A 13,554-nucleotide genomic window follows, 5' to 3' on the forward strand; every position below is an offset into this window, starting at 1 on the left:
CAAGACATGTTGGCAAGAGGGTCTGTCCTTCATGGATGCTCAGGGGCCCAGGCTGAAGGAGACACTTCTATCCTGTAACACTATCTTAACACAAGCAGGACGTGAGAGCATGGAGAAGTACGCACTGGCTTTTCATTCTTCCACCCGAAACGACATGTCTCTTCCACTTCAAAATAGTCACATGGCCCATCTAACTCCACTGGGGCAGGGAAGTGTGATTTTCCCACGGCGTGGGACGAGGGAAGCTGTAAATGTGAGGAGGAACTTCAGTGTCTGCCATACTTTAAAGTGGGTGTAGAGCACCTTCAGAGATTGAAAATCTTAATTCCTGTGCTGAGATTAACCCAGCAAAATGCAGCTTTCCAATCATTCTGAACACTTTCCTAGTGAGTATCTTACTACTTATTTAGTCAATAACCTATTTTTCTATGCTGAACAGCGTAAAGGAAAGATAAAGAGACAATATCTATCCCTTTGCCCTCCCGAGATCTTAATCCAGGAGGCGGGGGGGGGGGGGGGGCGGGGGGGGCAGGAGGGAAGGGGATTCCGTTCCACAAAAAAAAGGTTCAAATTGCTGCAGTGCTCAGGGGTGATAGAAATTCTTTGCAGCTTTCAGAAATGGTTTGAAGGAAGAGAACTCGAAGAGCAGGTAAAATTTTAAATGCAAAAGTAATAGGGATTTATCAGTTATGCCAATTACACCAAATAGTTTAAAGATAAAAATAAAACTCCACTCAGCCTGTAATCTTACCCCTTCACAGTGTGTGTGTGTGCGTGTGTTGTGCACACCTATATGGATATATACATATATATGGCTATATACCTGCGCACATATGTGCAACCTTCTTTTGACAATCAAAAATATACCGTGACCATCCTTCTATGTCAAGGCGATAGGGGGTGGTTAGCGTTTGGCAGGTGGTAAGGACACCCCAGATTGTGAACAGATTGGTAGAGGCAGGAGGTGGAGAGGAGCGGCTCAGCTGGGCTGGGAGCACGTTGTGCGGAGGTGTGGGAAGAAAGAAAGCTGAGAAAATGAATGGACAAGGTCTGCACCTTTCCAGGTCAGGGAATCTCGGTCATCTTCAGTGAGCAGTGGTGAAACCAACGGTTTACTTAAATTAAAAATAACTTTTAAGAAAGATTTTATTTATGTATGTGTGAGAGAGATGGAGAGAGAGTGAGAGAGTGAGTGGGAGGGACAGGGAGAGAGAAGTCGAAGCAGACTCCATGTGAAGCACAGAGCCTGATGTGGGGCTTGATCCCATGGTGGCAAGATCACGACCTGAGCTGAAACCAAGAACCAGACACTTACCCAACTTAGCCACCCAGGTCCCCCAAATTAAAAATAACTTTTAAAGAAACTTGTGCTTATATTCAACATATAGAAGGTTGGAAAATGAAGAAAGGCTATAGAGGAGGGAAACACCCCTTCTCTTACCACGCAGAGATAATTTGGTTAACATCTTGGCCTGTGTAGTTCTTCATCATTTTCAACATATACGCCCATTCTTTTTGGCATAAAAACGGGATCATACTGCATATATCATTCTGTAACCTGCTTTTTAATTCTAAAAGGCTATAATCATTTTTAAGAATTCAAATAGAAATTATTAGTGGCCGAACAGCATGCCACTACATAGATTTTACCCATAAATAATCAATTAAGAATCACACAAAAGCAAAAATCAGTTTAATTCACTTTATCCCCCCCTCAGGTGTATTCCATTTACCCAATTTTGAAATCAACAATTGTTTAGAGAGCAAACACATTTACTGACCACCCGATAAGTAGAGGGCTCTGAGCTGGGCACTGCTGGGGTACAGAAACAGAAAAGTGATGAGTGGAAGTGAGGAAGGGAGAGTTTTCTCCCCAGAAACCAAAGATGATTTGATGGGTGAGGGGTAATACACTTGAGTTGTGCATTTAGAATTTACTTCTAAAATTTAAATTTAAATTTAAAATGTAAAATTTAAATTTAAAATGTAAAATTTAGAATTTTACATGGTCTCGTTCATTTGGGGAATATAAAAAATGGTGAAAGGGAATAAAGGGGAAAGGAGAGAAAATGGGAAATATCAGTGAGGATGACAGAACATGAGAGACCCCTAACTCTGGGAAATGAAGAAGGCTGGTGGAATGGAAGGTGGGAGGGGAGTTGGGGTGACTGGGTGACGGGCACTGAGAGAGGCACTTGATGGAATGATCACTGGGTGATATGCTATATGTTGGCAAATTGAACCCCAATAAAAATGGGGTGATAGAAATGGATTTGGTGGGGGATTGGGGTGACTGCATGATGGGCACTAGGGGGGCACTAAGGGGGGCACTTGATGGGATGAGCACTGGGTGTTATGCTACATGTTGGCAAATCAAACTCCAATAAAAAAATATAAAATGAAATAAACTTAAAAAAAAAGAATTTTCTTCTAGAGTAGCATGCATTCTGTTTCAAAGGATGAGACAAGAGTCTGTAAGACTCCTTCCACTTCCTCCCTTTCTTTTTCCCTTCCCTCCCTCCTTTCCTTCTTTCCATTAAAAAGGAAAAATCTAAAAAAATAAAAATAAAAATAAATAAAAGAAAAAGAAAAAAAATCTCCGTTAGGAAAAGCAATCTGGGATATGTGAGAGACAGAGTGACACAGGAAAACAGGCCACAATCCTGGATCCACACAGGAAACTATAACTATCATTTTTCCCAACCTGTATACTGTCCTGTACTTAAAATATTCATGTCTCTGGGACTCAAACCTAGTGCCTTGCGGGCTGTGGGAGGGTATAGGAGCCTGGCTTCTGCGGAGCAGGGGCACTTCTCAGAACTGGGTGTCTCCTGTGTTTCTGTTTCCTGTGATTGGCCAAAGGCTTTGCTTAGAAAATGAGGACCCTGGCTCTTCCTGTGCCTCCATTCCTGCCTGCAGCTCTGAGGGATCAGCAGCACCCTAGGTCTCTTTTTAGGCTCCTAACTTGTATTTAAATTGCTGTTCTCCACTGGTTTCCATGAATCATTAAGCAAAAGAGCAATCAGTGATGGTCCCTCTTCTAGCAGCTTCCAGATCCTTCTTTTTCTTGGTCCCCTTCAGTAGTTGGATGGCCATGGAATTTGTGAGGGTCACAGTGGTCTCGGGCAGGTGCCCTCCTTTCGTTTTTGCTGATAAACTCCAGCTCAGGCTTCAAGCCTCAGATCAAACATCACCTCAACCGCAAAGCCTCTTTACCCCTTCCAGCCCTGTCCCAAGACCAGGGGCGCTTCTGTCCAACTTCCATGTCCCCATGAGCCACCTAACCTTCTGTTAAGGGCACCTTGCAAGACATAGTGTGACAATTTATCTGTTTGCAAGTGTATCTCCACTTTACTGATGCACTGGAACCCAGAGGACTGCATCTCAGTTGGTTTCTTCACAGCTTTATTGAGACATAGTTTACACACCATAGAGTTCTCCGGCTTAAAGCGTCCAATTTAATAGCTTTTAGTATGTTCAAAGAGTGCATCACCATAATCTAATTTTAGAATATTTTCTTAAGCCTCCAAAAGAAACCTTAAACTCATTAGCAGTCACACCCAAACCTCCTTACCCACCCAGATCCTGACTCCAAGCCCTAGGCAACCACAACTCTATCTTCTGTCTGTATAGGTTTGTCTTTTCTGGACATTTTTACAGAAATGTAAAATACAGTAACTCTTTTTTTTTTTTTTTTTTGGATAGGCTCTTCTGGCACTCAGTAGTGCTTAGGAAATATTTGTTCAGTAAATGAATGCTCATTTGCATGATCGAGAAGTGGCACAGAAAGGGTGGTACAGGGCAACGAGTACTCGACTCAAAGCCAGAGGACCTGCCCTCCAGTTCTGGTTCTATTATCGATTTATGTACCCGAGAGAAAAATCACTGGACTCTTCTGACTCTCAGCTTTCTAATCTGCAAAGAAATAATATCTGTCCTCCTTATCCCAAAAGGTCATGGTGCCTATCAAAGGGGAACGTTTCCTTGGAAGTGTTTTGTATTATCTAAGCATGCTGTACGGATGTAAAAAGAATTTGTTTGTTTTTACTTTCATCTTTTGAAACGGCTGGAACAAGAAACCATTTACTACACCAAGGTAGAATGGCCGAGGGCCAGCCCCAGGGGCCAACCAGTAGATACAAGCACGTGTCATCTCTGCTCCTGGGAATGGTGTGCAGGGAAGACAGGGAAAAGGCTGACAAAAGGCCCCGGTAACCCACATCTATTACCGCAGAAGTTTCCTAGCCAAATAGGGAGATAAAATCATTTTTAGAGAGAAGATTAAATTTGCTGGAAGAAAAATGATGATGTAACTTTCTTTTATCTCTTGGCTATCAGGAAATCCTAGTTAATGAGCTTATTGCTTCTCTCCTGCAGGGCATTTCCATCCATCAGAAAGAGGAGGTATTCAGTTCTAAGAGTGAGCCCTTTACTGCTTCACCTGAGAGTGGAGATGGGACCCTTCTCCATCCTGATTCAGGCCCCTTCTCTCCCTGTAGGTTTAGGGGAATTTATAGGAGATATGGGAGTAGGAGTAGATTTATTTCTCAAACGTAAAACTGAAATTCTGTAGAGAGTTATACATGACAGGTGGTATGGGATGGAAAGCATAAACCCCCTAAATCTAATAAAGAATATTTTTTGGGGGGGGGAGTGGCCTTGTAAATCAAAGTTTATTCTCAGGGGAGCTTTTGTCCCGCCCCATATTTTTGTAAAGGAAATCCCCCAAGTTCCAGAGAGCATGGAGTTTAGAGATATTACAAGAACCTCTGGTCTTAGTCTGGTCTAGGATGGAGTTTGGTAGAAATATGTCCATACAGACCGAAGGACCAGCCCCGTTTTCTCTGCCCTTGAAGTCAGAGACTTGGAGCTTCCCCATGGGTGAGCCAGTGGGGTGGGCCAGCCCTTGCCCATCTCCTCGCTGCCAGGAGCATTTGGGCTCTGCCTTCCAAGTTGCCATGTTGCTTTTCCCACTCCTGCCCATGTTATCTGTCCACTGCCCCTGCCCCAGTAAGGGCTCCCTTCTTGTCCTACTTTGGTGCTATTCTAGCTCTTTCCCCCACAGCCACTACTTGCCTCTAGCTCAGGGCTTCTTAGCCTCAGCACTGTTGGCATTTAGGGGTCACCTCCTTTTTTTGTGATGAGGGGCTGTCCTGCGTGCTGTAGGATGTTCAGCAACAGCCCTGACCCATTCTATGCCACGTCTATAGCACCTCCACCTCCCACACCGCCCAGTGAGGACGACCCAAAGTGTCTCCAGACATTGTCGCATGTCCCCTAGGGATAGAACTGCCCCATGGAGAATCACTGTTCCGGTCCTTCCGCTTACCCTCGAAGCCCTAATTTGTTATGCATTTACCACGTCAAAGACCCTGGGTTGTGTCCCGTGTGTTTTCTCAAACTTTACTATACTTCAGAATCCCCTTGGAGTTTCTTAAAATGCACGTGCTGGCTCAGCAGTTTTGGGGGAAGGGTTTGAGAGTCTGCATTTCCAATGAGCTCCCAGATATTGCTGTTGCCCCGGTCCACGGACCACACTTGGAGTAACAGGCCCTACATCATTGCGTCTCGTGACCCTATGAGACTTGACTCTATAGATAAGGAGGCTAAGATGCAGACAGCTCAAGGCAGCTCAGTCACGTCTTGAACCTGAGTCTGCCTGGGGGCCAGCCTGGTGCTTATATCCCGCAATCTCAGTTGTTGCTGGGCCGAGTCCTTGAGTTCTCCCTCGCCCTCTCTTCCAGGGAATTGTGCTATGTTGAGCTCAGGCACATGTTTGCCTGGAATATCTGACTTGTATTATCTTTCCCTTAGACAGAAGGAGCTACAGGTGACCCCGGGGGGATGTCCTGGAACCTCTTGAGCTCTAGCATGACCTCATGCCTCTGTTCTAGCCTGCCCTGCTAACAGCTCATCCCTCTGCCCTCCTGCCTATCAGTAGGCAGCTGTCTAGCACCGCAGCTGCCCTGGGGCTCACTTTCCCTCTCAGCTTCCTGCCTCAGCTGTCTCTCCAGTCGTCTCCGTCCCTCCTCCCCATCCCCCCCCTTGCTGCCACATTCTTAGCCCATGTTCTTTTTGTCTCATGAATGCCCTCTGGGCATCTTCTTCCCGTAGTACTTGGGGATTTTTAGTAATGCCCTGGATCCCCAAGGGGGAGGAAAGGGTGTGGTGTGGGCCCCTGCCATGGACTGGAGGGCAACACGTAGGTTCTGCAGGAGCGAAGGACTCCAGCTGGGCCCTCACGCAGGCAGCAGGGCCAGGTGCTGGCCAGGGGACTGCGGCGAGCAGTTTGTCTGCCTAAGGGAACGAATGCCAGTGAATGAATGAGTGATGAAGGGCAGTGGTGCTGGTGCCCCAGAGGATGAGAAGGGCCTGCCAGCCGGAGAGATGGGGAAGGGCCGAGTCCTTCCAGGGTCCCCTGGTCTTCCTTCTCCCACCCCTCACATCACAGTCTACCTGAACCCAGATGTTTGTGCAGGAGGGTAATTCGGAGCGGGGCTCAGCAGCCCCTCTCTGTAAAGGGCAGAGGGTAAATATTTTGGGCTTTGTGGGCCAGAGGGTCTCTGCCATGAGTACTGGTCTCTGTCATCGTAGCACAAGAGCGCCCATACACAATATTAAACAGGCTGGGTGTGGCTGTGCCCCGGAGAAACTGTATTCATGGACACTGACATTTAAATTTCATGTACTTTTCGGTTTCTGATTTTTTTTTTTGTCATTAGCAAATATAAAAACCATCCTCAGGTCACAGGGTAAGCCATCCTTAGCCTTTTCTTGGCCCACAGCTTGTCAATCTCTGATTCAGGGTCCAGCGTTTCCCACAATGTGTCCCAGGGACATGGTCATACTCATGGGAAATGCTGCATTAACAAAGTCACATAAAGCCATGTCCCCACCCCCCTGGCCCTCGGGGGACTTCTCAGTCTTCATCATTCCTGGGAGCATTACGTGTTTCCAAGTGGGGTGCTGGCACATGCCAGCCTTCTGGAATCTCCTACCTACGAAATCGCTCGTCCCTCAGCCCACGTGCTGTGCGACCTGCTTTGGGAGCACTGCTTGGGCCTACCCTCCACGCTGTAGGCGGCCCGAAGCCCGAGCGCCTGGCCGGCTGCACACATGCTGGGGTTTGTCCGCCGCACTGGCTCCTGACAGGCCGCATCTCTCGGGGATCCCCCGCCGAGCAGCAAGGCCGAGGCTAGGCCTCCAGGCCCCGGGGCCCTTCTGCCCTCCCGGCCTGGCCATGCACACACTGCCTCATTCTCCCTGCACTGGAGACACGGCCATTGGTGGCTGTGTGCGAGGGGACACGCCACCATTCCTGGCCCCGAACCATCACAGAAGTGTGTGTGGGCAGCCTCGGTGTCCAGGTCACTGTCCCAGCACCAGTAGGGCATAATCATTGAGTGATTTTGCAATAAGGAGACCGGGGTATGGGGCAGCCCCGGTGGCCCAGTGGTTTGGCATCACCTTTAGTCCGGGGTGTGATCCTGGAGACCTGGGATCGAGTCCCACGTCTGGCTCCCTGCGCCTGCTTCTCCCTCTCCCTCTGCCTGTGTCTCTGCCTCTCTCTCTCTGTCTCTCTCTCTGTCATGAATAAATAAATAAAATTTAAAAAATATATATTATGAAAATAAAAAAAGGAGGCCAGGATACTCCACACAGCAGTGATGCGCTTGCACGTGTGTAGAGTTCCCAAAGCACTCCGACGATGCGCTTTCCCATCTGCTCCTCGCACCTGCCCTGGGGCGGGGTGGGGGGGGGCAGGTCGTCTGTTGGTCTGTTTGAGTTTCATAGGTGCAAAGCCCGAGGCTCAGGGCAGCCGGGGCACTTGCTCCCGGTCACAGCCAGCGCTCAGCCCAAGGCCTCAGCTCACCTCAGTGAACGGTGAGTAGGCAGTGAAGTAATGCTGTGGGAAAGCATGACCAATTTCCCTTTCTCCACCTCCCCCTCCCTCTGCCCCTCCCCCAGCCCCCATATATATGATCCCCACAAAGCCTGGCCCGCCTGCACACCTTGAACTTTTGCAACAGTGCCGGGAGAACCTTCCGCCCACGGGGACTCCCCTGGGCAGCAAACCTTGGGGGGCGCCTGTCCAACTTGGCCCCCCCCCGCCCCTGTACCAGGAACCAGCCACCCCTGAACAGAGCGCCCTCAAGCATCACTGCTGGGGCCTGAGGTGAGTGATGGGCGATTCAGGGGTGCTTCGCTCTGGAGCACTGGGCCACCGCGTCCTCAGGCCCGGGAGCCTGGGGGATGGATGAGGAGCTGGGCTCTCCACTTGGACACCAAGAAGGATCTGGGCTGCACGGCAGGAAGGCCGATAGAGGACCTCGGGCGCTCGTCCTGGGCCCCTCTGGGCCACGGGGTGGCGGTCACTCTAGAGACAGTCTCCTTCCAGCCTAAGGCTGCAACGGGTGGCTACAGGTGTGAGACCGGTGCCCAGAGAGACAGAGGTTCTTAAGTGTCTGCAGAAGGAAGTAAGGAAAAAGGGGAGGGAGAGAGACAACGGAGAGGAAAGAAGGGAGGAAGAAAAGCAAAGGGCAAAGAAAGAAGGGAGAAGAAACTGTCTGCCCGCGGGTATGACAAATAGATGATGGGTTCCCGTCCCCCGGCTTGGGGCTCCTCAGTCATCCCACTGGTGCTTTAGTGGGAGGTTTTGAAGCTGATTCACCTGGAAACCTGATCCCTCCCTCTTGTACGCTTACCTGGAAAGGGGTGAGTCGGTCAGCTGTGGAGGCACAGTGAGCCTGCGACCCTAACCTACTGTCTGGGCCCCTCCCTGGGGGCCAGGATTAATCCCTGGGCTCCCCGGAGATGAGGAGTCAGGAGGGTCCTCTCCCGGGGCAGGAGCAAAGACCTGCCTGAGTGAGCGAGTGATGCCTGGGGACCTCAGGGTAGGGCTCAGACTAGCAAACGCCTAGTGAGGGTCCCTAACCTCCGGAGTGTAGAGGCTGTTCTACACATGCTCTTTTACACTTCAGCCTCCGCCCCATGTCTTCACTCTTCTTGCTTACACTCCAGTTGGTGGCCGGAGAGAGCTGTCATGGAGCAAGCAAGGGGGTGTTGGGCAGGCCTGGTGGGGAAGGGCAGAGAGAGAGCGAGAGCCGCGGGTGTGGGATGGAGGGGCAGACAGCCATGCGCCCCCCAGCCCCCCCCCCCCCCAGCAAGGCCACCCGTCAGCAATATTCCACCACTGGGAACCTACTCCGGTCTCAGCCTTTTTGCACCTGTGTCCCCGAAGGTGGCCGAGGAGAGCGGACGAGCGTGATCCTGGACATGCCCCTGCAGGAGCAGAGGACCTACCTCAGTGGGATGCCTCCCTTTCTTGCAGCAGGGTCGTCCCGGACATTCCTTGGCGGCAGATGGGCTCTCCGGGGCGGACAACTGCCCTCCTCGGCCTGAGTCTGATCCTGCTTCTCCGGAGCCAGGGGCCGGGGGTCCAGGGCCAGGAGTTCAGGTTCGGACCCTGCCGAGTGCAGGGAGTAGCTCTCCGGGAACTGCGGGAGGCCTTCTGGACCGTGAAGGACACTGTGGTGAGTGACGTTCTGCCCAGAGTGTCGTTCTGGGCTCGGCTGTGGGGGTTCCCGTGGGTGCGGGATAGTATTGTATGATGATAGAGCCCTTCGCCCCTTGCTCATTATGTTCCTATATGATAACTTTATAAAGTCCGAGGCATCACAAGGACCCATTCCCTCTTGCACATGAGGCTCAGCAGGATGTGGTCAATCTCTAGGGAAATAAATTAGCCCGAGGGGAATACAGAGGGGGCCTGATTCCCCAGGGCTTCATCTACATCCCAGAGGGGACATGGGGCTCCACCAACTGCAAGTCGTGGGAACTGCTTTAAGACCCGCTGGGGTTTTCAGCACCGGCTTGGCCAGGCTCCTGCTCAGCTGCTCTCACCTGCCAAGGCGTCGGCTAATGGTAAAAAGAATGGCTGAGGCTCAGGTGGCGGAATGTGACTGTGAATCTCTCCGGGTCCTGAAAGTGGTGACCCAGTACTCCCACTGGCAAGCGCACTCCTTCAACAAGGACTCAGATTTGGGGCAGAAGAGGGAGTGCGGGATCCCTGGGTGGCGCAGCGGTTTGGCGCCTGCCTTTGGCCCAGGGCGCGATCCTGGAGACCCGGGATCGAATCCCATGTCGGGCTCCCGGTGCATGGAGCCTGCTTCTCCCTCTGCCTGTGTCTCTGCCTCATTCTCTCTCTCTCTGTGACTATCACAAATAAATAAAAATTAAAAAAAAAAAAAAAAAAGGACACAGTGTCCTTTATTTAAAAAAAAAAAAAAAAGAAAGAGGGAGTGCGGTGAGGTAGCCTGGAGGAGGGGAGAGCGCTGGACTGGGGACAGGACAGCCGGTGCGACCTTGACCTTGAAACCAGGCACAGTACCTGCCCCCCATCACCTTCCTTGGTGACACGTTGTGGGGGGGCGAGGACGAGCTCGAAAGCTCCCTTCTCACGAGGATGCTTTGATTATAATCTGAGAATTGGAGGATGTGGCTGGTTGCAGAGGAAGCTCCAAGGGCAAGAGGCAGCTGAGAGGTGCAGCCCCCACCCCAAGCCAACCCCCACGGAATATGAAGGCAGAACATTGCCCCCGTTCGTTCTTAAACCCAAGAGGCTTGCCCCCTCCTGACCAGGGGAACCAAACAGGTCCCCGACCAAGGCTCTGAGAGCTCCTGGGATTCCATCTGCCCCCGAGGGTTAAGGGGAGTGATTTCTGGCTGGAAAGCGGTGCCCTCACCCCACAGGCTATCTCCGCTCAGCCTTTCCTGGGTCCTCCCTTGGTTCCTCTGGCATCTGAGATCTCAGACTGCATGGATCTGGGGGTCAGCGTGTGTTTGCAAGGTGGGTCTCTGTGCTGCCCCTCAAGCTGGACACATCTTTGCTCTCTGTCCCCAAAGCAAGCTAAGGATAACATCACCAGTGTCCGGCTGCTACGGAAGGAGGTTCTGCAGGATGTCTCGGTAATCAGACGTCGGGGAAGGACGATGCCTCTCTCTGGTGGCCTGTCTTCTACGGGTGGTCTAGGGGAGGTTGACAGAGACCACTTCTGCCCAGGCCGAGGTCTGGGTCGTCACCCCAGTGCCTGGGCTACGTGGCATGGAAGGTGGTGGGGATTAGGGCTCATAAGCATCTTTTTCTCCATTTATCCAGACTTGCCAGGATTCCACATCTGCTTAGGTCTCTTTGGTTGGTTCCCATCCTTCTTCCTCACCCGTTGTGCCTTCCCCTCACCCAGCTAGGCAGTCAGCGAGCATATGCACCGAGCCTTGATCCCTGCAAGGCACTGAGGTTCACCGGTGCTCACGGGGGCTCGAGTACAATCACTATGTTCCAGGGTGTTAGTTTGCATTTCTCATTTCTATTTCCAGTTCTTTCCCTAGACTCTCAGCTCTGAGCCACCAAGTGTCGGGTACTTTTCAGGCTCCATCACCACCACCCGCCAACCCCAATAGCTATCAGAGAGGCCATGTGGTGTAGGGAAAGAAGACTAAGCAGATGGGGAGTCAGGACTCCTGGGGCCTAGGTCTGCATCTGCCACTGGCTGGCTGTGCGTCCCTCCTCCCTGGGTCAGTGGTTCCTCTCATAAACCACAGGTGCCCCTCTGCTTGCCCCCCCCACCCCCCACCATGATCAAATGCTCCCTTCGGATCAAATGCTGCTCAACATCTCCTGGGAGATCTCTTTCTCTATGTGCTTATCTCGCCTCATGGGGCATGTGGGCTGTCCATCTGGGGCCAGGGTGGGCACAGGGCTCGACTCCGCAGTAATCCAGACCCTCCCCAGGATGCCGAGAGCTGTTACCTCATCCGTGCCCTGCTGAAGTTCTACTTGAACACCGTTTTCAAAAACTACCTGGATGAGGCAGCTGACGTCAGGATCCGGAGGTCATTCTCTACTCTGGCCAACAACTTTTTTGTCATCGCATCAAAACTACAACCCAGCGTGAGTAGAACAATGCTGCTACCGGGGAGCCCACGGGAAGCGGTGTGTTTTGGGGAGACGCCCTCTCCCTCCCCTTATCCAGTCCTGGTTTTTATTCCATGAAGGGGATTCAGTGCTGTCATGGGAAAGAGCACAGGCTCTGGACGCTAGCAGCTCTGGATTCAAGGTCAGGCCTGCATCTAACCAGCTGGATAATGCCTCGCAAGACAGTCAACCTCTCTGAACTTCAGTTTTTTTTACCTATAAAATGTAGATAATCATCCATACGTGGCAAGATTACTGTGAAAATTAAAGAAGTCAGCCCCCACCACCGGTGGGGGTTCAGCAGCGGTTCCCTTGAGAATGTGGGATTCAGAGCTGGCCCTGGGAAGCCCTCTGGCATCACTGGGGGGGGGGGGGGCGGGGGGCGCTTGCCTCTGCTGCTACCCAACCTTTGGCACAATTTTTTTCTATTATCCAGCAGGAAGATGAGATGTTTTCTATCAGCGAGAGTGCACGCAGGCGATTTCTGCTGTTTCAGAGGGCATTTAAACAGGTAATCAAGGCCAGGATTGGAGAGCTTGCCTCTCCACCAGTAGATTAGCCTGAACCACCACATGAGGGTGCCATCACACGAGGGTGCCTGCAGAATTCACGGCAGGTCACTCCAGCAGGCATGCCCAAGAGCCACCTAATTTTGCACAAGCACAGGTATATTTGCATTAATTATCATACACTTTGCACAAGCTCCACAAACAACTTGGTCCATTTTTGTGCCAGTTTTCACATTAAAATGCTTCTATATTTCCCTGCAAGATGATTTCATTATTAAGGACTTTCCCTGTGAAAGTTTTACAAATACTTGAGCTGGGCAGCTGGAGTCTGAAGTAGGCCCCCTGGCCCCAAACACGTACTACATAACTGCAGAATTTTCCATTATGCTCATATGGTCCAGTTTGTGAGGAAAAAAAAAAAAAAAGCATGGGAAAATACATTACTGTTTCCCCAAAGAAAGCCAACAAAGAAAACCCAAACTTCATCCCCAGACTCCCCCCACAAAAATATATACGATTTTGATCAGATATATCAGTCTAAAAATAAATGGTAAAGGGTAATCATATATAGAGGAAGGGGGCCAACTGGACCTCAGTTCTCATCATCTGCATAGTAGACTCAGGAGTTGGCCAAATCCAACCTGCACTGGGATTTTATAGTTCTTGTTATCGGGAACTCCAGATGCTTTTCCCTTGCTCCTTACCCACTGCTACTCACTGGTCCATTGGTCCTCAGTGCTTCCCCCCACCTCTGTGAAGGAACCAGGGTAGGTGGGTGAGCTCCTCAGAGGCCATCCCAGAGGTGAGCCAGCTCCAGGAGTGGTGGGTGGGAAGGAAACCTATTCTTGTGGCTAATATGGTAGATCGTCAGCTCTCCTTTCTCTTTAGTTGGACATACAAGCAGCCCAGACCAAAGCCTTTGGAGAAGTCGACATTCTCTTGACCTGGATGGAGAAATTCTACGAGTTCTGAATGCCAAGACCAGGATACCCTCCTAGATCTCCACGTCATTTCCAACGTGCCGTATCCCTTCTTGTGATGTTCTATGGGCACTGCACACCCTTGATGACG

The 13,554-nt window shown here is 50.9% G+C and overlaps 1 protein-coding gene across 1 annotated transcript; it reads left to right on the plus strand.

Annotated features, from left to right (window-relative positions):
• Positions 1-6,082: 6,082 nt before the first annotated feature.
• On the plus strand, positions 6,083-13,455 carry IL24 (interleukin 24). The gene is made up of 6 exons (XM_038541737.1): positions 6,083-6,140; positions 9,397-9,533; positions 10,906-10,968; positions 11,792-11,950; positions 12,411-12,485; positions 13,372-13,455. The coding sequence occupies exons 1-6, from the start codon at positions 6,083-6,085 to the stop codon at positions 13,453-13,455; spliced, it is 576 nt and encodes a 191-aa protein (XP_038397665.1).
• The last annotated feature ends 99 nt before the right edge of the window (positions 13,456-13,554 follow it).

The sequence above is a fragment of the Canis lupus genome, chromosome 7 (genome assembly GCF_011100685.1).
Source record: "Canis lupus familiaris isolate Mischka breed German Shepherd chromosome 7, alternate assembly UU_Cfam_GSD_1.0, whole genome shotgun sequence".
Classification (NCBI taxonomy): Eukaryota; Metazoa; Chordata; class Mammalia; order Carnivora; family Canidae; genus Canis; species Canis lupus.

Coding starts and splice junctions, on each gene's coding strand:
- IL24 (XM_038541737.1), top strand. CDS start 6,083: ATGAATGCCCTCTGGGCATCTTCTTCCCGTAGTACTTGGGGATTTTTA. Junction 6,141..9,396: donor GGGATTTTTAGTAATGCCCT/GGATCCCCAAGG, acceptor CTGCCCTCCTCG/GCCTGAGTCTGATCCTGCTT. Junction 10,969..11,791: donor AGGTTCTGCAGGATGTCTCG/GTAATCAGACGT, acceptor GACCCTCCCCAG/GATGCCGAGAGCTGTTACCT.